The following is a 19,946-nucleotide window of genomic DNA, read 5'->3' on the forward strand; positions in this document are numbered from 1 at the left end:
GTCCCTAATGTCTTCTAACTCAGCGGTCCCCCACCTGTTCGGCAGCAGGGACCGGTTTCCTGGAAGAGAATGGTTCCACGGGGGAGGGGGCGGGGGGCTCAGGCAGTCGTGCAAGCGATGGGGAGCGGCAGATGAAGGTTCGCTGGCCTGCCCGCCGCTCACCCCGCCTCCTAACAGGCTGTGGAGCGCTGTTCTAACTGGCATCGTGTCACTTAACGATGCATCGCAGAGCTCTCCAGTGGTACTTCCAAGCTGATGTCATCGTTTTTAACAGCTGCCTGTATTCTACCCTGCCAGTGTGTCATAATTTAACCCCTTCTGTACTAGGAGATGTGTGTTTCTCCTTTTTCACTCTTGCAAATAATCTGCGTTGAAAATCCTCCTACACTTTTCACTTCCTTGTGTGCTTAGAAGTTTGATTTGCTGGGTCAAACAGGATGATGTGCATTTTGATAGCACATTATGGGAAGGTTGATTGTGAGCACGGCATGGGCTCTGTCCGTGGTATTTTTCTTCCTGTCCAACCTCCGCTAGATTCACCTTCACATACAGTTTTCATTCACGGCTTGAGGGCTGTAAGTAACAACTGTCAGAGTTGTTTTTCTAAAATACCCTCGGTAAGCTATCGTGTATGGCACCGGTGTGACTGCTTTGGGAATGGTAGCTCCCAGTAGGAATGAGATGTTTCCCCTACTCCATATGGCCCATCCTGCAGTTTGGCCTGCGGAGGCCTCGGGGTGCTTGAAGGCGCAGGAGAGGGAGCTGTGTGGACCCATCGCCGCCCAGTGGCCGCTGAGAGGACGACGGCCTTGTTCGCAGGCTCAGGCACCAAATCCCTGGGAACTCCTAGGAATGCTTGAGGGGTACTTTACTGGAGGCTGAAGTCCTGCATGAACAGCAGGGAGGTGGGAGCTAGTGACATCTGGGCTACTGTTACAGTGACTCCATGTGCAGCCATAGGCTGGCGCCTGGGGCAACTCAGGTGACTGTGGCTTTGGAGTGAATTTGCGTTTTTTGGCTCACATGGTATCTACAGATATTAGAACGAGGCAGCGGCAATATGCCAGGAGCAAGTCGTTTCTGGGCAGTGCTTATCTGCCTTCAGGGACCTCTGCCATAACTCTGTGGTCCATAAGTTGGGAACCACTGAGGTGGGATATTGGAAAGCTGAGTGCAAATGAAATCATTAACTCAATGTCAAGGGGAGCGTGCTCTTGAAAGGAATCCTGGGGTGAGTTCTCACCATACGGAAGGAACACCCGGTTGTTCCCATTCAGGATCCTAAAATGACTCCCTAATGTAACAAATCAACTTCTCTGGGCAGCTTGTTACCCCTTCATAACGAGTCCCCACCCTATAATGAGCCCTGTTTCCTGTGGCTCTGATCAGGGCAGGTGCTGTCACTGCCATCGGCAAACAGAAGGCTTCTTTTTGCTTCTAAGTCATTGCTTCTGCTTTTTGTACCTCCGTGAAACGCCACCTCCGTCCCTTTGGTAATCTAAAGCCTACCATCTTTGCTGCCCTTCTTAACGCCCACTGCTCCAAGTCCTCTCAGCAACTTGGGCTTTTAGTGACTTTGGATTTTGTGAACTCCTGAAGCTTTTACACTTGGTGTCAGACCTTTGCTGTGGTCTCTGTTTCGGGTCTGTCACTTGTCTTCTCGGCTAGACTGTGACTTCTGACATCAGTGATGCTTCATGTTTTCATAACTCCTTGAAGGGAGTTGCTGGACACAAAATAGTGTAATATTTCAGTGACTTGCTGCATGATAAAAAAATGAAAGCCTTTTGGTAAATGGAGATGTTCATATATTAGATCTGCTTTATGTAGACATTTGAAAAATCTTTCATTCATTCAGTCACGCATACGCACGCACACACGCACGTACAGTCCTCATACAGGGCTGGTCACAGGTGTAGGCGCATAGCCTTCCGCTTAGAACAGAGATGTGTTCCTGCGAAAAGCATGCCCACCAATGTGGACAATCAAGCCGATGGCTCATAAAAATGGAGCCAATCTGCTTGCATCGAGACTGGGCATCCAGACCCCGTGGATCACGTGTCCACTTTCCCAGGCCTGGCGTGCTGCTCGGAAAACACTTGTTGGGTGAGTCGTGGTCATGTATCTATTGGATTCAGCTCTGCTTCCTCTTGCTCTGCTTTGTGTTGACTTTATGTGAACAGTGGATTGCTGGCCTCTGGGTTAAGGGGAGTTATTTAATGCACACAGGCCAATGAACAACCACTAACTGTTGCGAGTTCAGGGAATCTAATATCTTGGGAGGATTTATACCAATTACCTAACTGCCTGAATACCAACCTTCCTATTAGCTTTATGATAAGATGTGCTTGGGTCTCACGTTTATCCCGAGAAGACAGCCTTATCCAAATCATCTATATTTTAGCAGGCAGTACCAAACTTCAGGCCTCAGAAACACATTTTAAATAATTCTTGCCATGCCATGTATTTTAAGTATCATTAAAGAGCCGCTTTCTTACCTTTAAAAATATGTGTGCAGTAGATTTTGTGAAGCCTATAATAAGTCTATGAAAAATTGATTATTTTCCCACAGGTATAGGTTCAGATTTTTATTCTGCTTGCCAAATGAAAAATCTAGTATGCGTGGGTCCTTTATCTTATTTATGCCCTCTGAATAGAATCACCATGTTCCCAAACAAAGAGAAATGGGTTACTCGGATTGAGTAGCCTAATCCCTTCCTGTGGTGGGCAAAGGAGTTTGTGCAGCGCTAAACTAGGAAGCATGGATTTCCCTTTCAAATGCCTCATTTTCTTATTCTTTGCCTTTCAGTCAGCTCCATGTAAACGGGGTCAGAATATAACATGGGTGCTGAGGTGAGTTTCGGCTGCTGGTGGAATGTGCGTGTGATGGAAATAGGTCGCTTTAGGACCCAAGGATGATGCAGAGAGAGGTTTACAGTCAAAGATGATAATCGTTCTGTCCTTTAGTTAGCATTCCTGGTTTCTTTTCTTTTTTTTAACTGCACGATATGTGCCAATGGCCCCCACGTACTTTCGTCTCAGTTCTCTGGCCCTCATTGCTACAAGTTGGTTATGGCGTTGGCTGCTTTCCCAGCATTCATTCTCTCCCTGATCATGAACCATGGCTCAGCACCCTGGTTGAGGGATAGGGAGGGATGGGGTATCATCATGCTCCTCTGTGCCTAAGTCTCTTCTGAATTACTCCCTCTCCACCCTTCCATCTGAGAGTCCTGGATACTTGTTAAGCCCCCAGAACAGACGAGGTGGGGGAATTGGGCACCTTGTGCAGGTGACAGTGGCATAGATATAGCGCCTCGCCCATAAGTAAGGTGGGACTAGAAACAGCCTTCTGAGCTGGGGCGGCGGGTGAGCACACAGCTCTCACTCCACAAACAAGGATGAAATAGGCAGCGCACAGAGGCTCAAGAGACCGCTGTGATGAGTAACTCTGAGTACAGGGGGCCACGGCGGTGCTCTGTGAGCTTGGACACTTACGCTGGGGCTACATTGTGGACAATCTCAAGGACCATGGTGGTGAGTGTGAACCGATTCGGCCTTGAGGGGCCAGGAGGGCTTTTCAGCTGGAGACTTTTGAGAGTGTGATTGGACCCGCGGCTTTTGAAATTGTCTTAAAGAGAATTGAGAAGTTGTCCTGTTTAGTGGTTTTAAAACTTTGCTTTGATGATCTCCCCGAGGGGCTGTTCTGGTGGGAGGATCTGGGGAAAGAAGCCGAGAGGCTGGGACCTTGGGCTCCTTTTCCCAGTGATTCAGCAGTTCCGCTTCTGTTTTACTTCTTGAGCTGCCAGGTAAGAGTCCCTTCATCCGTCCTTTCCTCCTTTCCTCCCTTCCTGTGGTTAAACACATAAGTTGGAAACTTTTGTTAACTGTTTTTAAGTGTACAGCTCAGTAGCGTTAAGTATACTCAGTGTTAAATAGATCTCCAGACTTTTTCCTCTTGCAAACTGCAACTCTAGTCTCTTTCAATAACAATTCCCCCTTTTCAGCTCCCTCCAGCCCTTGGTAACCACCATCCTACATTGTTTCTATGAATTTGACTAGCCAAGTAAGATTTCTTTTCAAAAAGCAATCAAGCAGCTGAGAAGGTTTGATAGCCTCCTGATGTATCCATCATTCCTCACTGTCTGCACCCGCCCCCCAGACAGTGAGGAAACTGAAATCCCAGAGGTCCTGGGAGGCCCAGGTGGCCACACAATGCAGATGTTATTCACACGGATACTTAAGCCGGATTGCCAGGTTCACATTTTGGCTCTGATGCTCTGTATGTGACACTGGGCAAGTGATGTAACGCAGTGCCCCAGTTTGCTCATCGGTTAAAGGGACGTGATGGTAACAGAATCTGCTTTATAGCCTTGTTGTGAAGATTAAGTGAGGTAATCTACATAAAGCACTGGGAATAGGGCCTGACACTTATGTACGTGTCTGCTATGATTGTTAAGTGACTTCCTAGCATGACACAGTTCCTTGTAAGGAGAGCTGTGACTTTGGGCCTACAACCAGCTCCCGTGGTGCATGTCTTTTGAGTTTCCACTTAAGACTGAATAGATAGATAGCTTTGACTGGCAAGGTTTCCTCCTACACATCCCTATCTTTCATCTAGGGCATGCCATTGATCTTGAAGGATGCTCCATCAATATCTTAATCCTCAGGGGGAAAGTCATGCAGTTCACATCCTACAGCACAAGAAGGCCGGTCATGCGATGGCATTAATTCAACAAATATTTATGGAATGCTTTGATGTAAGGACACCTGGGGTAGATGCTGGGGACACTGAGCAAACCAGCCCCAAATCCCTGCTCTCGAGGAGCTTGTGTTGTCTTGGGGCAAACCTTTGTAATGCAGCCCTTTTAATCAATGAAATGTTTTTCCTGAACTCATCTAGCTAAGGAAGATGAAAAGTTTGCTTAAAAATATTCAGGTTTGGAAAGGAACGCTCTAGACCTGTTGCCGATGGTGCTTTCGAAAACTGGTTCGTAAAAATAGACACTAAACATGGCGTAGAAATACTGGTGATTTCAGATTTGAGGCGATTTTTCAGATACAAAGTTTGCAAGTCGGTTTATCTCCAGTGCTTACTCTGGGGTTGCGTGTGCAGTACAGTCCCTCATACTTAGAACTCGGTAAGGACAGCATAAGACTCACTTTACCTGTGCTTCAATCAGATGTCAGGAGGAATGTGGGATTCCTCCTGCCTACGCCTCTCCTGGGCTTCCTCCTTTCCTCCTCAATGTGGGCAGATGACATTCAGACTCAGAGGAAGCAGAAGCAGGGGTAGTGCGGTTGGGACTGATCTTCCAGAGGGAAGAAAATAGGAATTGCCATCACAGGCTGGGGCTTTCCAGCTACAAGAAAAGATCTGCGGTACAGATATCATGCTGCTTGCTGCCTCCTTGGCTATTTGGGTCATAGCCGGTGCTGTAAAGCACAGCTCTTCTTTCCTGGGGTCCTACAAGTACTTCATTGGTAGGTACTTCCCAACACAGCATTTCCAGCGTGCCACTGCTAGTCAGTCAAGGTTGCTGGGTGATAGGCATCCCATGTACTGTTAGAAACTGCTGGGACCTGTGTGGCGGCCTTAAAGCTAACGGACACAATCACCCGCAGCCGTGGCCCATTGTTCATTGCCCGCTATCCCCACTTGTTTCCCGTTAAGAGACTGCTATTTTGTTCAGCTGGGGTGGAGAACCCTTGATCTTAGGGAGCAGGGGGGCCCCTCTTTTAACCCTAAGGGATGAAGCGTGGAGGTCTGGGCCAGTTGTAATAAACCCATTCCCAAACCCAAACCCAAACCCATCCTCCTTTACAACTCTAAGTGTCAATGTGACACTGGCCAACGAGTCTGGTGGTTTCTAGGAAATATTTTTAAAAATTTCCCATATAGGACTTCCCTGATGGCGCAGTGGTTAAGTATCTGCCTGCCAATGCAGGGGACACAGGTTCGAGCCCTGGTCTGGGAAGATCCCACATGCCGCGGAGCAACTGGGCCCGTGAGCCACAACTACTGAGCCTGCGCGTCTGGAGCCTGTGCTCCGCAACAAGAGAGGCCGCGATAGTGAGAGGCCCCCGCACCGCAACGAAGAGTGGCCCCCGCTCGCCGCAACTAGAGAAAGCCCTCGCACAGAAACGAAGAGCCAACGCAGCCAAAAATAAATTAATTTTTTTTTTTTTTTTTAAAAGAGAGCTTTAAAAGCAAAGGTCAGGGGAATGACTGCTAATGAGTTTGGGCTTCTTTTTGGGAGGATGAAAATGTTCTAAAATTGATCGTGGTGATGAATGTACCAAAAGAATTTAATTGTACACTTTAATGGGTGAATCATATGGTATGTGGATTGTCTCTCAATAAAGCTGTTATTTAAAAAAAAAAAAAGGTCTGCAGGTAGCTAGACTTAAATTATAAAAACAAATATTAAGCCTGCAAAATAAAATACATAGGGGATAAAAATACTTGTTATATTTATGCAATTTTAAAATAGCTAAATGCCGTGTTACTGCACAAAATTTCACTGGTTAGGAAAAACAACAAATTGGAAACAGTGTCTGCCTTCAGGAGTAACTGGATGGGACAGAAGAGAGTTATTTTTTTCCCTGTATACTTTTATAACTTCTGATTTGATACATGTATTAAAAAAATAAGTGTACATATAATTAGTAACAACAGTGTCATACCTCTCCTTAGTACAAGTATAAACTCCCAGGTTGCATATTTTGTTCTGAAAAGAATAAAGAATGAAATATATATGTTTTTAAAAATCAGTCAAAGGAAGTAAAAAACTGAAAGATTCTTACATTTGTCTCATCTCACACTAAAAAGCATTTAGTCATTTCTCTGTTATTAGGCATTATAATCAGGCAGAATTCTTTCTTACCCAACAGTCTGACACATCTTTAAACAATGACACAGTTGACCATTCCCTCCTCCTTGAAAACTTCCTTTCCTTCATTTCTAGTACATCGCACTCTCCTGGTCTTCCTCCTCCCTCAATAACCTCTTATTAATCTCCTTTGCTGAATTCCTCTTCATTTCCCAAGAAGGTGTCCAGAAGGTAAGTTCCATGAAGGTGGGAATTTTTGTCAGCTTTGTTCACTACTGTATTCCCAAAGGCTAAAAAAACTGCCCAGAACCATACTCAATAAATAACTGTTGAATGAATACATGAATGAATCAGCACCTCCAGGCTCACATTTTGAAAAGCCATAGAAGTAAACTATATTCCACATAACCTTTATGCTTAATCTACTTTATTACATTATATTTCTCTGAACATTGATAATCAATACACTGTTTATTATTTGATTAGCCAAAATACTTCATTCCCTGCTCTTTCTCCATCAATGTGTTTTACACAGTATGTGCAAAATGCACATTGAACAGCTCTTATACTACTTCTAAAAGCATAAACGTAGCATAGAAAAAGAGCAGCTGTTGCTATGGGAATTTTCACTTTTGTTTCTAGTATTAATGTTGAATTAACACAATGACATACTTTAGTAATTAAAAAAAAGGGGGGGACACCCCGCTAGACTTAACAAAGATACCACGGTAAATACAGCACCCGGAAAGTGCCCGAGGCCCGCGCGCGCCCGACTCGCACTCCCAGGAGGCCGCGGGACGCCGACCGGGCGCGGTCGCGCGGGGGCTGGGCTCGCGTTGACGTCGGCCCGGGGCGGGGCTGGGGAATCGCGCAGGGGGCGGGGCGCGGTGACGTCGGGCGTCCCGGCCGAGTTGTGGCTGTGGCTGTGGCGGCGCCCGGGCAGCAGCGGCAGCGGCAGCCCTGAGCAGGGTGAGAGGGCCGCGGTGGCGGCAGCTCAGGGTCGGGCGGCGCCTGGAGCTTCCCGCCCGTCGCTGGCGCTAGGCTCCTCGGCTCTCCTCCGCCCGCTCCTCCTCACGGTCCTGGCTGGGTCCCGGCAGCGCGCCCCCGGGCAGGGCGGAGCCGTAGGTGAGGCTGGCGGGCGTAGGGCTGGCGGGCGGGGGCTCTGGGCTGCGGGCCGGCGCGGGCGCAAACGCGCACACGTCAGGCGCCGGGCGGGCGGCGTCTGTCTCCTCCAGCTTGCCCTAGGAGGCGGTGCGGTGCAAACAGTGGGTCGCCGCCTCCGCCGCTGCTTCAGGAGGCCAGTCACGCAGAGCCCGGGGCGGGCCGCCCCGAGGAGCCTGGCGCCCGCGGACAGGTGGGCTTCCCGCCAGGAGGCCCTCGGGCTGCCCGCACGGCCCGGGAGACCCCGCCAGCGGCCTGTCCGCGGTTCGCCTCGGCGGCCGGGGAGGGAGGGAGGGCGGCGCGGACGGCGGTCCCGGTCCTCGCGGGCGGCGCCACCAGGGAAGTCCTTTACAGGTCTTTTAAAAGCATTCTGTCTCTTCTCTATCTGGTCATATATTTTTTTTCTTTTCTTCCTGCCTTCCTCAGAAAATCTCTACCTACCTAGCTTTAGAGCAGGAAATTATCCGATTGAATTCTAGCTGTTTCTTTAACAAGAAATTCTTTGTAATGGTATAAACAGAAGAATCTTAGTTTGAACGAATAAACATGACTCATTTATGTTTATTCTGCATCTGGTATTAGTCAGGTTTATGGCTTTTATTTCCTAAAATCGTTCTAGAAATATTTATTATGATTTTGTTCCTTATATTTTTATCTGCATTGTATTGTTATTTCCATGGAAGTTTCTGGACTGTTTCCAAATAAATTCCTTCGAAGGGATTGTTTCTGGCACACTGTTACTTCTGATGCCCTTACATTTGTCAAAAAGAAAATGAGGGTTTTTTGGACCTAAACTGAGAAGAATTATAGTGGAGGGAAGATGAGAGATGTATTTCTTTCACTGCCATTTATGTCTGATCCTGCGAGAGTACAGAATTTTTGATGGGTGTGTCTTCAATTTTGTGGACCCAGGCGTTGCCCACTGCCCAGCTCCTCTGACTATACCTGACCCAGATGCTCAGTTTCTGTCTTTTCTGTATTGATCGTAGGTGGAGGAGTTACTGATGGCCATGGAGAAGGTAAAACAAGAGCTGGAGTCCATGAAGGCGACGCTGTCCTGCACTCAGCAGTCACTGGCAGAGAAGGAAACTCATTTGACCAACCTTCGGGCCGAGAGAAGAAAACACTTAGAGGAAGTTCTGGAGATGAAGTAAGTTTTATAATATTGTTCTTCAGGCATATGCTTAGTTGAAATACTTGTCCTCATCGCTTTCATCTTCTGGCCCTGTTTGTCACGCCTGACACGCTTAGCCTAATTTTAATGCTCACTTGTGTTTCTCACTCCTTAGAACAAATTTGGGACAGATCCTCGTCAACTAGAAACTTTTTTTGCCTCCCTGTCATTGAATTTTGCAGTCCTCTAGAGTGTATGTATCCGTATGCAATTGTGTCTCTGAAATTCCTAAAACCTTCTGGAAAGTTCTGGCAAGTTGTTGAGCTTTCTGAGGAAGATAACCATTGCTCCTGAGGTCATACGATGGCTAGGCAATTTTTAAAAACATTTTTTATTATAAACATTTCCAAAGGTACACAAAGCTAGAGAATAGTATAGTGAACCTCCTTATACCCATCCCCCATATTTCACCATTAACATTTGCCACACTCTCCAGTCAGTTTTGACAAAATTGTCACTTTTAGCAGAACCATTCTTGACATCATTTTCGTACTTTCCAGGCATCTTGCAGCTTCCTTGAGATAGTCTGTTGTGAAGGCTGTAGATATCTGCTGTGCAGAATACAGCTGCTGCTTTTTCTCCTCTGTGACTTTGAAAAGTTCTGGTTTCCTTCTCTTCAGAACAAGTATGTCTCTTTTTTAAGTCCCTTAGTACTTTCTCCATCACTCCAATCCCCACCCCTGTGTAATTGTCCTGCTCTCATTTTACTGAAACCAAGTCTATGCTGGGACCCCTCAGTTACCTTCATCACCTCAGCAGTTACCTGTGTTCTTGTCGTCGTCTCTTCTGACTCAGAGGAGATACTGTCTCTCCTTCACCAAGCTCGCTTCTTATTTCTATCACAGATTTAAGCTCTGGTTCCCTCCTCTGCACTCTGTCTCCATTAATTTTCTTTCACATAATCTTTGCTCACTTTCTGTTAGTTCCTTCTTGTCTGCAATAAATACGCACTCTCTCTGACCTAAAGTAAACAGTCTTTCTGAGCCCAGCCAGTGCTTGAAGCTAACATCCCCTCTTCTTTTCTGCTACTTTGAACTATCAATACATGTTGAATATGAGAATTACAAAGTAGCAGAGGATCTTGCCATGACACCTCAGCATGAATTTTCATGGGGCATGATTGTTTTGATATCATGACGGCAGCCCAGGAGTTGAGGAAACAAATATCGGGGTGTCCCCTGTGGTTATGGATTATTAGGACACAGTGGGAGGTTAAGAGAGCCTGATCTTTCAGAAAAGAATTAACAGGTGATGTGCTCTCGGAAGTGACAGATACTGGAGCCAGAAATAGGTTGATACGCAGGGAGAACGGGGAGAATTCAGGGTTCTGAGTATCGTGATGAGAAAGTTTGCTTCTTACGAGCAGGTTAGTAGAAGCAGTTGAAGACAAGGTTTTATCCCTGATGATAAGAACATAGAGGAAGGATGGGTATAATATTCGGGAATACAAGGTATCGATGTGATACTCCTAAGCACAAACAGGCCCCGCTAAAGCAGCGGTATAGGAGTATTGTTTCCTTTTCTCTGTGTACCAATATCTTGACTTGACTTGTCACATCTTTCCCACTCAGTTCAAGTGTCTATAGCAAAACAGTGGTGGATTTGTAAAGGAATTTTCCTTTATTGTTAGGACTTTGAAAAGATATGAAAGAATTTTTTAAAGAATGCTTGACTTTAAACCATTAAAAGGGAATTGCGTGTGATTTTTTGTTTGTTTTATTATTGTTATTATTTTTGGAACCACAGTACTAAACTTTCTTATGGACTTCCCTTGCCAACCCAGGTTAGAGATTACATTTCAGAAAAATACTGTGATTTGCAAAACTGTTTTTGGTAAGATCAGACACTCACACACTGAGGCATGGGATGAGTCATTAAAGTATTCAGAGAATTTATAAGTGGTATAGAAATTTGATGAATAAACATTAAATAAAAGTTCTAGAAATAAGGTGTTAAAACCTGGCTCTGGCAGGTGACCTGTCTCTTAAATCACCTTCCTCATTTGCTCAGGAGATACTACTACAGCATCATGCTGTTCTTAGATTTTCTACAAGTTTTTTGTCATGCAGATTTACTGACTTAAAGTTTTTAAAGTAGTCTTTGCTTTAATTTGCACTTAAATTTCTCCTTGTTGTTGTCTCTCATTTTCATATCTTAATAAAATGGTTGTTTAATACCTTTCTTTTAACAAAGTAAGCACTTCAGGCCTAATCATCTATCCAAACATGCTGTTGAGAGTGGTGGCTGATCCCAAACTCCTAATGTATCCCTCCTCCACACTCTTTGCTCCTTTGGTAACCATAAGTTTGTTTTCTATGTCTGTGGGTCTATTTCTGTTTTGTATATAAGTTCATTTGTATCTTTTTTTTTTTTTTTTTTTTTAGGTTCCACATATAAGGGATATCATGATGTTTGTCTTTCTCTGTCTGGATTACTTCACTTAGTATGATAATCTCTAGGTCCATGCATGTTGCTGCAAATGGCATTATTTCATTCCTTTTTATGGCTGAATAATATTCCATTGTGTGTGTGTGTGTGTGTGTGTGTGTGTGTGTATGTGTGTGTGTATACATATATATGTATAAATACATAAAACACATCTTCTTTATCCATTCACCTATTGATGGACATTTAGGTTACTTCCATGTCTTGGCTATTGTAATAGAGCTGCAGTGAACACTGGGTTGCGTGTATCTTTTTGAATTATGTTTTTCTCTGGATATATGCCCAGGAGTGGGATTGCTGGATCATATGGTAACTCTATTTTTAGTTTCTTCAGGAACCTCCGTACTGTTCTCCATAGTGGGTGCACCAGTTTACATTCCCACCATCAGTGTAAGAAGGTTCCCTTTTCTCCATGCCCTCTCCAGCATTTATTGTTTGTAGATTTTTTTGATGATGGCCATTCTTACTGATGTGAGGTGATATCTCATTGTTGTTTTGCTTTGCATTTCTCTAATAATTAGCAATGTTGAGCATCTTTTCATGTGCCTTTTGGCCATCTATACGTCTTCTTTGGAGAAATGTCTATTTAGATCTTCTGCCCATTTTTTGATTGGGTGGTTTGTTTTTTGATATTGAGCTGTATGAGCTGCTTGTATATTTTGGAGATTAATCCTTTGTCAGTTGCTTCATTTGCAAATATTTTCTCCCATTCTGAGGGTTGTCTTTTCATCTTGTTTATGGTTTCCTTTGCTGTGCAAAAGCTTTGAAGTTTCATTAGGTCCCATTTGTTTATTTTTGTTTTTATTTCCATTTCTCTAGGAGGTGGGTCAAAAAGGATCTTGCTGTGATTTATGTCATAGAGTGTTCTGCCTCTGTTTTCCTCTAAGAGTTTTATAGTGTCTTGCCTTACATTTAGGTCTTTAGTCCATTTTGAGTTTATTTTTGTGTATGGTATTAGGGAGTGTTCTAATTTCATTCTTTTCCATGTAGCTGTCCAGTTTTCCCAGCACCACTTATTGAAGAGGCTGTCTTATCTCCAGTGTATATTCTTGCCTCCTTTATCAAAGATAAGGTGACCATATGTGCGTGGGTTTATCTCTGGGCTTTCTGTCCTGTTCCACTGATCTATATTTCTGTTTTTGTGCCAGTACCATACTGTCTTGATTACTGTAGCTTTGTAGTATTGTCTGAAGTCAGGGAGCCTGATTCCTCCAACTCCATTTTTCTTTCTCAAGATTGCTTTGGCTATTCGGGGTCTTTTGCGTTTCCATGCAAATTGTGAAATTTTTTGTTTTAGTTCTGTGAAAAATGCCATTGGTAGTTTGATAGGGATTGCACTGAATCTGTAGATTGCTTTGGGTAGTATAGTCATTTTCACAATGTTGATTGTGGATTTGTCCATTTCTTCCAGGTTGTCCATTTTATTGGCGTATGGTTGCTTGTAGTAATCTCTCATGATCCTTTGTATTTCTGCAGTGTCAGTTGTTACTTCTTTTTCATTTCTAATTCTATTGATCTGAGTCTTCTCAGACTTTATTCTTGATGAGTCCGGCTAATGGTTTATCAATTTTGTTTATCTTCTGAACGAACCAGCTTTTAGTTTTATTGATCTTTGATATCATTTCCTTCTTTTCTTTTTCATTTATTTCTGATCTGATCTTTATGATTTCTTTCCTTCTGCTAACTTTGGGGTTTTTTTGTTCTTCTTTCTCTAATTGCTTTAGGTAGAAGGTTAGGTTGTTTATTTGAGATGTTTCTTGTTTCTTGATGTAGGATTGTATTGCTATAAACTTCCCTCTTAGAACTGCTTTTGCTGCATCCCATAGGTTTTGGGTCGTCGTGTTTTCATTGTCATTTTTTTCTAGGTATTTTTTGATTTTCTCTTTGATTTCTTCAGTGATCTCTTGTTTATTAACTAGTGTATTGTTTAGCCTCCATGTGTTTGTATTTTTTACAAATTTTTTCCTGTAATTGATATCTAGTCTCATAGCATTGTGGTCAGGAAAGATACTTGATACAATTTCAATTTTCTTAAATTTGTCAAGGCTTGCTTTGTGACCCAAGATATGATCTATCCTGGAGAATGTTCCATGAGCACCTGAGAAGAAAGTATATTCTGTTGTTTTTGGATGGAATGTCCTATAAATATCAATTAAGTCCATCTTGTTTAATGTATCATCTAAAGCTTGTGTTTCCTTATTTATTTTCATTTTGGATGATCTGTCCATTGGTGAAAGTGGGATGTTAAAAGTCCCCTACTATGATTGTGTTACTGTCGATTTCCCCTTTTACGGCTGTTAGCCTTTGCCTTATGTATTGAGGTGCTCCTATGTTGGGTGCATAAATATTTGCAATTGTTATATTCTTGTTGGATTGATCCCTTGATCATTATGTAGTGTCCTTCCTTGTCTCTTGTAACATTCTTTATTGTAAAGTCTGTTTTGTCTGATAAGAGAATTGCTACTCCAGCTTTCTTTTGATTTCCATTTGCATAAAATATCTTTTTCCATCCCTTCACTTTCAGTCTGTATGTGTCCCTAGGTCTGAAGCGGGTCTCTTGTAGACAGCATATATACAGGTCTTGTTTTTGTATCAATTCAGCAGTCTATGTCTTTTGGTTGGAGCATTTAATCCATTTACATTTAAGGTAATGATCGATATGTATGTTCCTATTACCATTTTCTTAATTGTTTTGGGTTTGTTATTGTAGGTCTTTTCCTTCTCTTGTGTTTCCTGCCTAGAGAAGTTCCTTGAGCATTTGTTGTAAAGCTGCTTTGGCGGTGCTGAATTGTCTTAGCTTTTGCTTGTCTGTAAAGGTTTTAATTTCTCCATGAAATCTGAATGAGATCCTTGCTGGGTAGAGTAATCTTGGTTGTAGGTTTTTCCCTTTCATCACTTTAAATATGTCCTGCCACTCCCTTCTGGCTTGCAGAGTTTCTTCTGAAAGATCAGCTGTTAACCTTATGGGGATTCCCTTGTATGTTATTTGTTGCTTTTCCCTTGCTGCTTTTAATATTTTTTCTTTGTATTTAGCTTTTGATAGTTTGATTACTATGTGTCTTCGTGTGTTTCTCCTTGGATTTCTCCTGCCTGGGACTCTCTGTGCTTCCTGGACTTGATTGACTATTTCCTTTCCCACATTAGGGAAGTTTTCAACTATAATCTCTTCAAATATTTTCTCAGTCCCTTTCTTTTTCTCTTCTTCTTCTGGGACCCCTATAATTCGAATGTTGGTGCGTTTAATGTTGTCCCAGAGGTCTGTGAGACTGTCCTTAATTCTTTTCATTCTTTTTTCTTTTTTCTTCTCTGCAGTAGTTATTTCCACTATTTTATCTTCCAGGTCACTTATCCATTCTCCTTCCTTAGTTATTCTGCTATTGATTCCTTCTAGAGAATTTTTAATTTCATTTATTGTGTTGTTCATCCTTGTTGTTTATTCTTTAGTTCTTCTAGGTCCTTGTTAAACGTTTCTTGTATTTTCTCCATTCTACTTGCAAGATTTTGGATCATCTTTGCTGTCATTACTCTGAATTCTTTTTCATGTAGACTGCCTATTTCCTCTTCATTTGTTTGGTCTGGTGGGTTCTTACTTTGCTCCTTCATCTGCTGTGTGTTTCTCTGTCTTCTCATTTTGCTTAACTTACTGTGTTTGGGGTCTCCGTTTTGCAGGCTGCAGGTTCGTAGTTCCTGTTGTGTTTGGTGTCTGCTCCCAGTGGCTAAGGTTGGTTCAGTGGGTTGTGTAGGCTTCCTGGTGGAGGGGACTGGTACCTGTGTTCTGGTGGATGAGGCTGGATCTTGTCTTTCTGGTGGGCAGGTCCACGTATGGTGTTGTGTTTTGGGGTGTCTGTGACCTTATTATGATTTTTAGCAGCCTCTCTGCTAATGGGTGGAGTTGTGTTTCTGTCTTGCTAGTTGTTTGGCATAGTGTGTCCAGCACTGTAGCTTACTGGTCGTTGAGTGGAGCTGGGTCTTAGCGTTGAGATGGAGATCTCTGGGAGAGCTTTTGCCATTTGATATTACGTGGAGCTGGGAGGTCTCTGGTGGACCCATGTCCTGAACTCGGCTCTCCCACCTCAGAGACACAGGCCTGGCACCCGGCCAGAGCACCAAGACCCTGTCAGCCGCATGGCTCAGAAGAAAAGGGAGAAACAAAAGAAATAAAATAAAGTTATTAAAATAAAAAATAAAAAATAATTATTGAAAATAAAAAAAATTAAAAAGTAATAAAAAAAAAGAAAAAAAAAAGAAGAGAGCAACCAAACCAAAAAACAAATCCACCAATGATAACAAACGCTAAAAACTATACTAAGAAAAAAAACAAAAAACGGACAGACAGAACCCTAGGACAATTGGTAAAAGTAAAGCTACACAGGCAAAATCACACGAAGTCCACTGCCTCAATTTGGGGATGATTCATTGTCTATTTAAGTATTCCACAGATGCAGGGTACATCAAGTTGATTGTGGAGATTTAATCCGCTGCTCCTAAGGCTTCTGGTAGATATTTCCCTTTCCTTCTTTGTTCACACAGCTCCCGGGATTCAGCTTTGGATTTGGCCTCTCCTCTCCATGTAGGTTGCCTGAGGGCGTTTGTTCCTGCCCAGACAGGACAGGGTTAAAGTAGCAGCTGATTCCGGGGCTCTGGCTCACCTAGGCCTGGGGGGAGGGAGGAGTACAGAATGCGGTGGTGAGCCTGTGGTGGCGGAGGCTGGCGTGACATTGCACCAGCCTGAGGCGCGCCGTGTGTCCTCCCGGGGAAGTTGTCCCTGCATCACGGGACCCTGGCAGTCGGGGGCTGCACATGCTTCCGGGAGGGGAGGTGTGGATAGTGACCTGTGCTTGCACACAGGCTTCTTGGTGGCTGCACCTGCAGCCTTAGCGTCTCATGCCAGTCTCTGGTGTCCGTGCTGATAGCCTCGGCTCACGCCCGTCTCTGGAGCTCATTTAGGAGGTCCTCTGAATCCCCTCTCCTCACGCGCCCGAAACAATGGTCTCTTGCCTCTTCGGCAGCTCCAGACTTTTCCCGGACACCCTCCCGGCTAGCTGTGGCACGCTAGCCCCCTTCAGGCTGTGTTCACGCAGCCAACCCCAGTACTCTCCCTGGGGTCTGACCTCCGAAGCCCGAGCCTCAGCTCCCAGCCCCCACCTGCCCTGGCGGGTGAGCAGACAAGCCTCTCGGGCTGGTGAGTGCTGGTTGGCACCGATCCTCTGTGAGGGAATCTCTCCGCTTTGCCCTCCGCACCCCTGTTGCTGCGCTCTCCTCCGTGGCTCTGAAGCTTCGCCCTGCCACGCCCTGTCTCCTACAGTGAAGGGGCTTCCTAGTGCATGGAAACCTTTCTTCCTTCACAGCTCCCTCCCACTGGTGCGGGTCCCGTCCCTATTCTTTTGTCTCTGTTTTTTCTTTTTTCTTTTGCCCTACCCAGGTACGTGGGGAGTTCCTTGCCTTTTGGGAGGTCTGAGGTCCTCTGCTAGTGTTCAGTAGGTGTTCTGTAGGAGTTGTTCCACACGTAGATGTATTTATGATGTATTTGTGGGGAGGAAGGTGATCTCCATGTGTTACTCTTTCGCCATTTTGAAGGTCTCCCCACTTTTCAGTTTTTTTGTCATATGTATTACTGTTATGGCCATCTTTATTAATACATTTTCACATTTCTGATTATTTTCCTATGATAGGTTGTTAAAAAATTGAATCTATTCATCAGAGGGGATCAAAGGAATTATAGGAGAGGTTTTCCCATATACATTTATGTATTCTTAAAATGTTTTAACACTTATATTTATTACTTTGTAATGAGAAAATGTTACAAAAATGACCCTACAAATTACTATATTATCCCCCTTATATTTGGAGAGAAAAGCAACATTGCTAGAAGATAGTTTCTGCTTCCTAAGGATGATACATTTGTGCTTATAAAATAAAAGAGATGAATATACTTATTGACACACGGTCTTCTAGAAGGATTGGACCACTTTAGGTGATCAGGCATGTACGAATGCATGTATCACCTTACCTGTTCATATAATGTTTAAAAATCTTTTGCCTGAAAAAAACCTTTTACCTCTTTCATAGATTAAAAAGTTTTGTCTTACCTTGCTTTCATTTGCAATTCTTTGTTTACATTTTCATGTGTTTATTGTCAATTTGCATATTGTCTGTGATTGGTATATTCCTATTTGTTAATTTCTCTTGGGGACAGTAAGGTCTTAGTATTTCATTGACGTTTATGGGCTTTTTCAATAGTGAGGATAAAGTACTTTCCCAGTTGTGAATAATTTTTAGTTTTTGTCATTTGCTCATTAGTTTTTGACTTTTGATGTTTATAATTCTAGATTTCTAAGCAGTAAAATGTACTATACTTTTCTTACATTTGTAATTTGTAATTTTTTTGTAATTTCTTACATTTCGTTTTTTGTTTAGAAAGTCCTTCCCTATCTGAATATCATTAAATATGTTATATTTATTCTTCTTATTTTCTAATTAATTTGCATTTTATACCTAGTTCTTTAATCTTCCTGGAACTTATTTTTAATTTTGTGTGGGGAGAACGTATTTATTTTGATGTTTTCCTAATAATTGAAAAGGTTTCTAAATACTGTGATCAGTCTCTTTTCTTTTGGTTTGTGGCATTTCCTTTTTCTTTCTTAAGTGCTTAATTATTGTGAGATTTGTTCCATTGATCTCTTTGTTGATATTCTTTTTCCAGGACTACATTGATTTGATTATAACAGGCTTTCAATTTGTATTAATGGCCGATTGGGTGTTGAAAAAAATGTCCTTCAAATATATATGTACACACACACACACATATACATATATATATATATATATATGCTGTTCTTAACTCTTTATTCTTATGTGCTGCCAGACATTCTTACCCCACTCTTATATGCTGGCTGCCTCAGGTGTCAGCTTAAATGGTACGTCTTCAAAGAGACCTTCCCTAACCATCCTGCCTAAAGTAGGGCAGTCTGTGCCAGTATCAGCACAAATAAATCAGTCAGCCTTTCAGAAGTCATTTCCTTTCACACCAAATCTTCCAGATGCAGTTCTCATGTTCCTCATTATTGGGTGAGCTGTTAAAATGAAGACAACTATTGATCCACCGTCAGCTCCTATTTAATTGCTTAAAATTTCCAGCAATTAAATAGGAGCAAATTCTGTCATTTAAGAGAAGTGACTTACTATTGAAGAGTATAAATTCTAAAGTTGTAGTTAAAAAACTTACACAGTACATTTTTTTTTAATACAGTACATTTTTGATTATGTCCTAGATGAAAAAGACAGCCAGTGTCTGGGACAAAAGATCAGCAAGGCTCTGTAAAACCTTTGTCCCATTTTAAAATGAAGTATTAGGACATCTGTGCCATAGAGATTCAAGCTAGTGTCCCTGAGAATTTTCAGCTGCACCAGAGTGGTGATTGCTCAACAGACTAAACTGGAGAGTGTGGGATAATTATCACAAGAGGACCACATACAATGATGACATGGAAAGTGATTAGTTACAAACAATCAATAGCATAAGAAAAGGATATTAAAAGAAAGTTTTTTAGAGGTACTGATTTCAATGAGAAAAGGCTGGTGAGATATTTTGATTCTTTATTAATTGGTTTTCTTCATGCAGGGCTTTCAAAAAGAAAACAAGTAATTTGAGCACACTAACCAACTTTATTTTTCATGAAAAAAGAAAGCCCTTTGTGATTTTAATGCTGCTTAACTCTTTTCTTCACTGTTCATGTGGTTATAATCTTAAGCAAACAAACAAAAAATTGCTATCATAAGGCTGTGGTGCTTCAATGGCAGTAATGGCACTGACCCTAGTACAATTTTCAGTAGAGAAACAGAGCTAATTGATTTATAACCATTATTCTAATTAAATAATCATAAATAATAAGCTTCATGTTAGGGATTATGTTATCAAGTGTGTTGTTTTGTCCTTATTTCTCACATGTTTTACTTTGGTGAAGAATTACAAGCTGTAAATGGTACAGATGAACTGGTTTTCAGGGCAGAAATAGACACAGATGTAGAGAACAAACGTATGGGCACCAAGGGGGGAAAGTGGCGGGGAGGGTGGGTGGTGGTGGGATGAACTGGGAGATTGGGATTGACATGTATACACTAATATGTATAAAATAGATAACTAATAAGAACCTGCTGTATAAAAAAATAAATAAAATAAACTTCAAAAATTCAAAAAAAGAAAAAAAATAGAATTACAAGCTGTAATCCAAATGAATTGAAGGGACTATTGAGATGATCCAGTCATTGCTTTTTGAAAAACACTTTAAGCTGCAGACCCCTTTTTCAAATGACTATTATTCAGATATGAAAATAAA

At 42.6% G+C, this 19,946-nt stretch overlaps 1 protein-coding gene across 1 annotated transcript in view; it reads left to right on the forward strand.

Moving 5' to 3' along the window:
• LOC130706709 (ELKS/Rab6-interacting/CAST family member 1-like) overlaps positions 1–19,946 on the forward strand; it is a 124,554-nt gene that overhangs the window by 41,411 nt on the left and 63,197 nt on the right. Inside the window, 1 exon segment of the mRNA XM_057539413.1 lies at positions 8,981–9,141. Within this exon segment, the coding sequence (XP_057395396.1) occupies positions 8,981–9,141 (161 nt within the window).

This window comes from Balaenoptera acutorostrata, unplaced genomic scaffold (genome assembly GCF_949987535.1).
Source record: "Balaenoptera acutorostrata unplaced genomic scaffold, mBalAcu1.1 scaffold_748, whole genome shotgun sequence".
Classification (NCBI taxonomy): Eukaryota; Metazoa; Chordata; class Mammalia; order Artiodactyla; family Balaenopteridae; genus Balaenoptera; species Balaenoptera acutorostrata.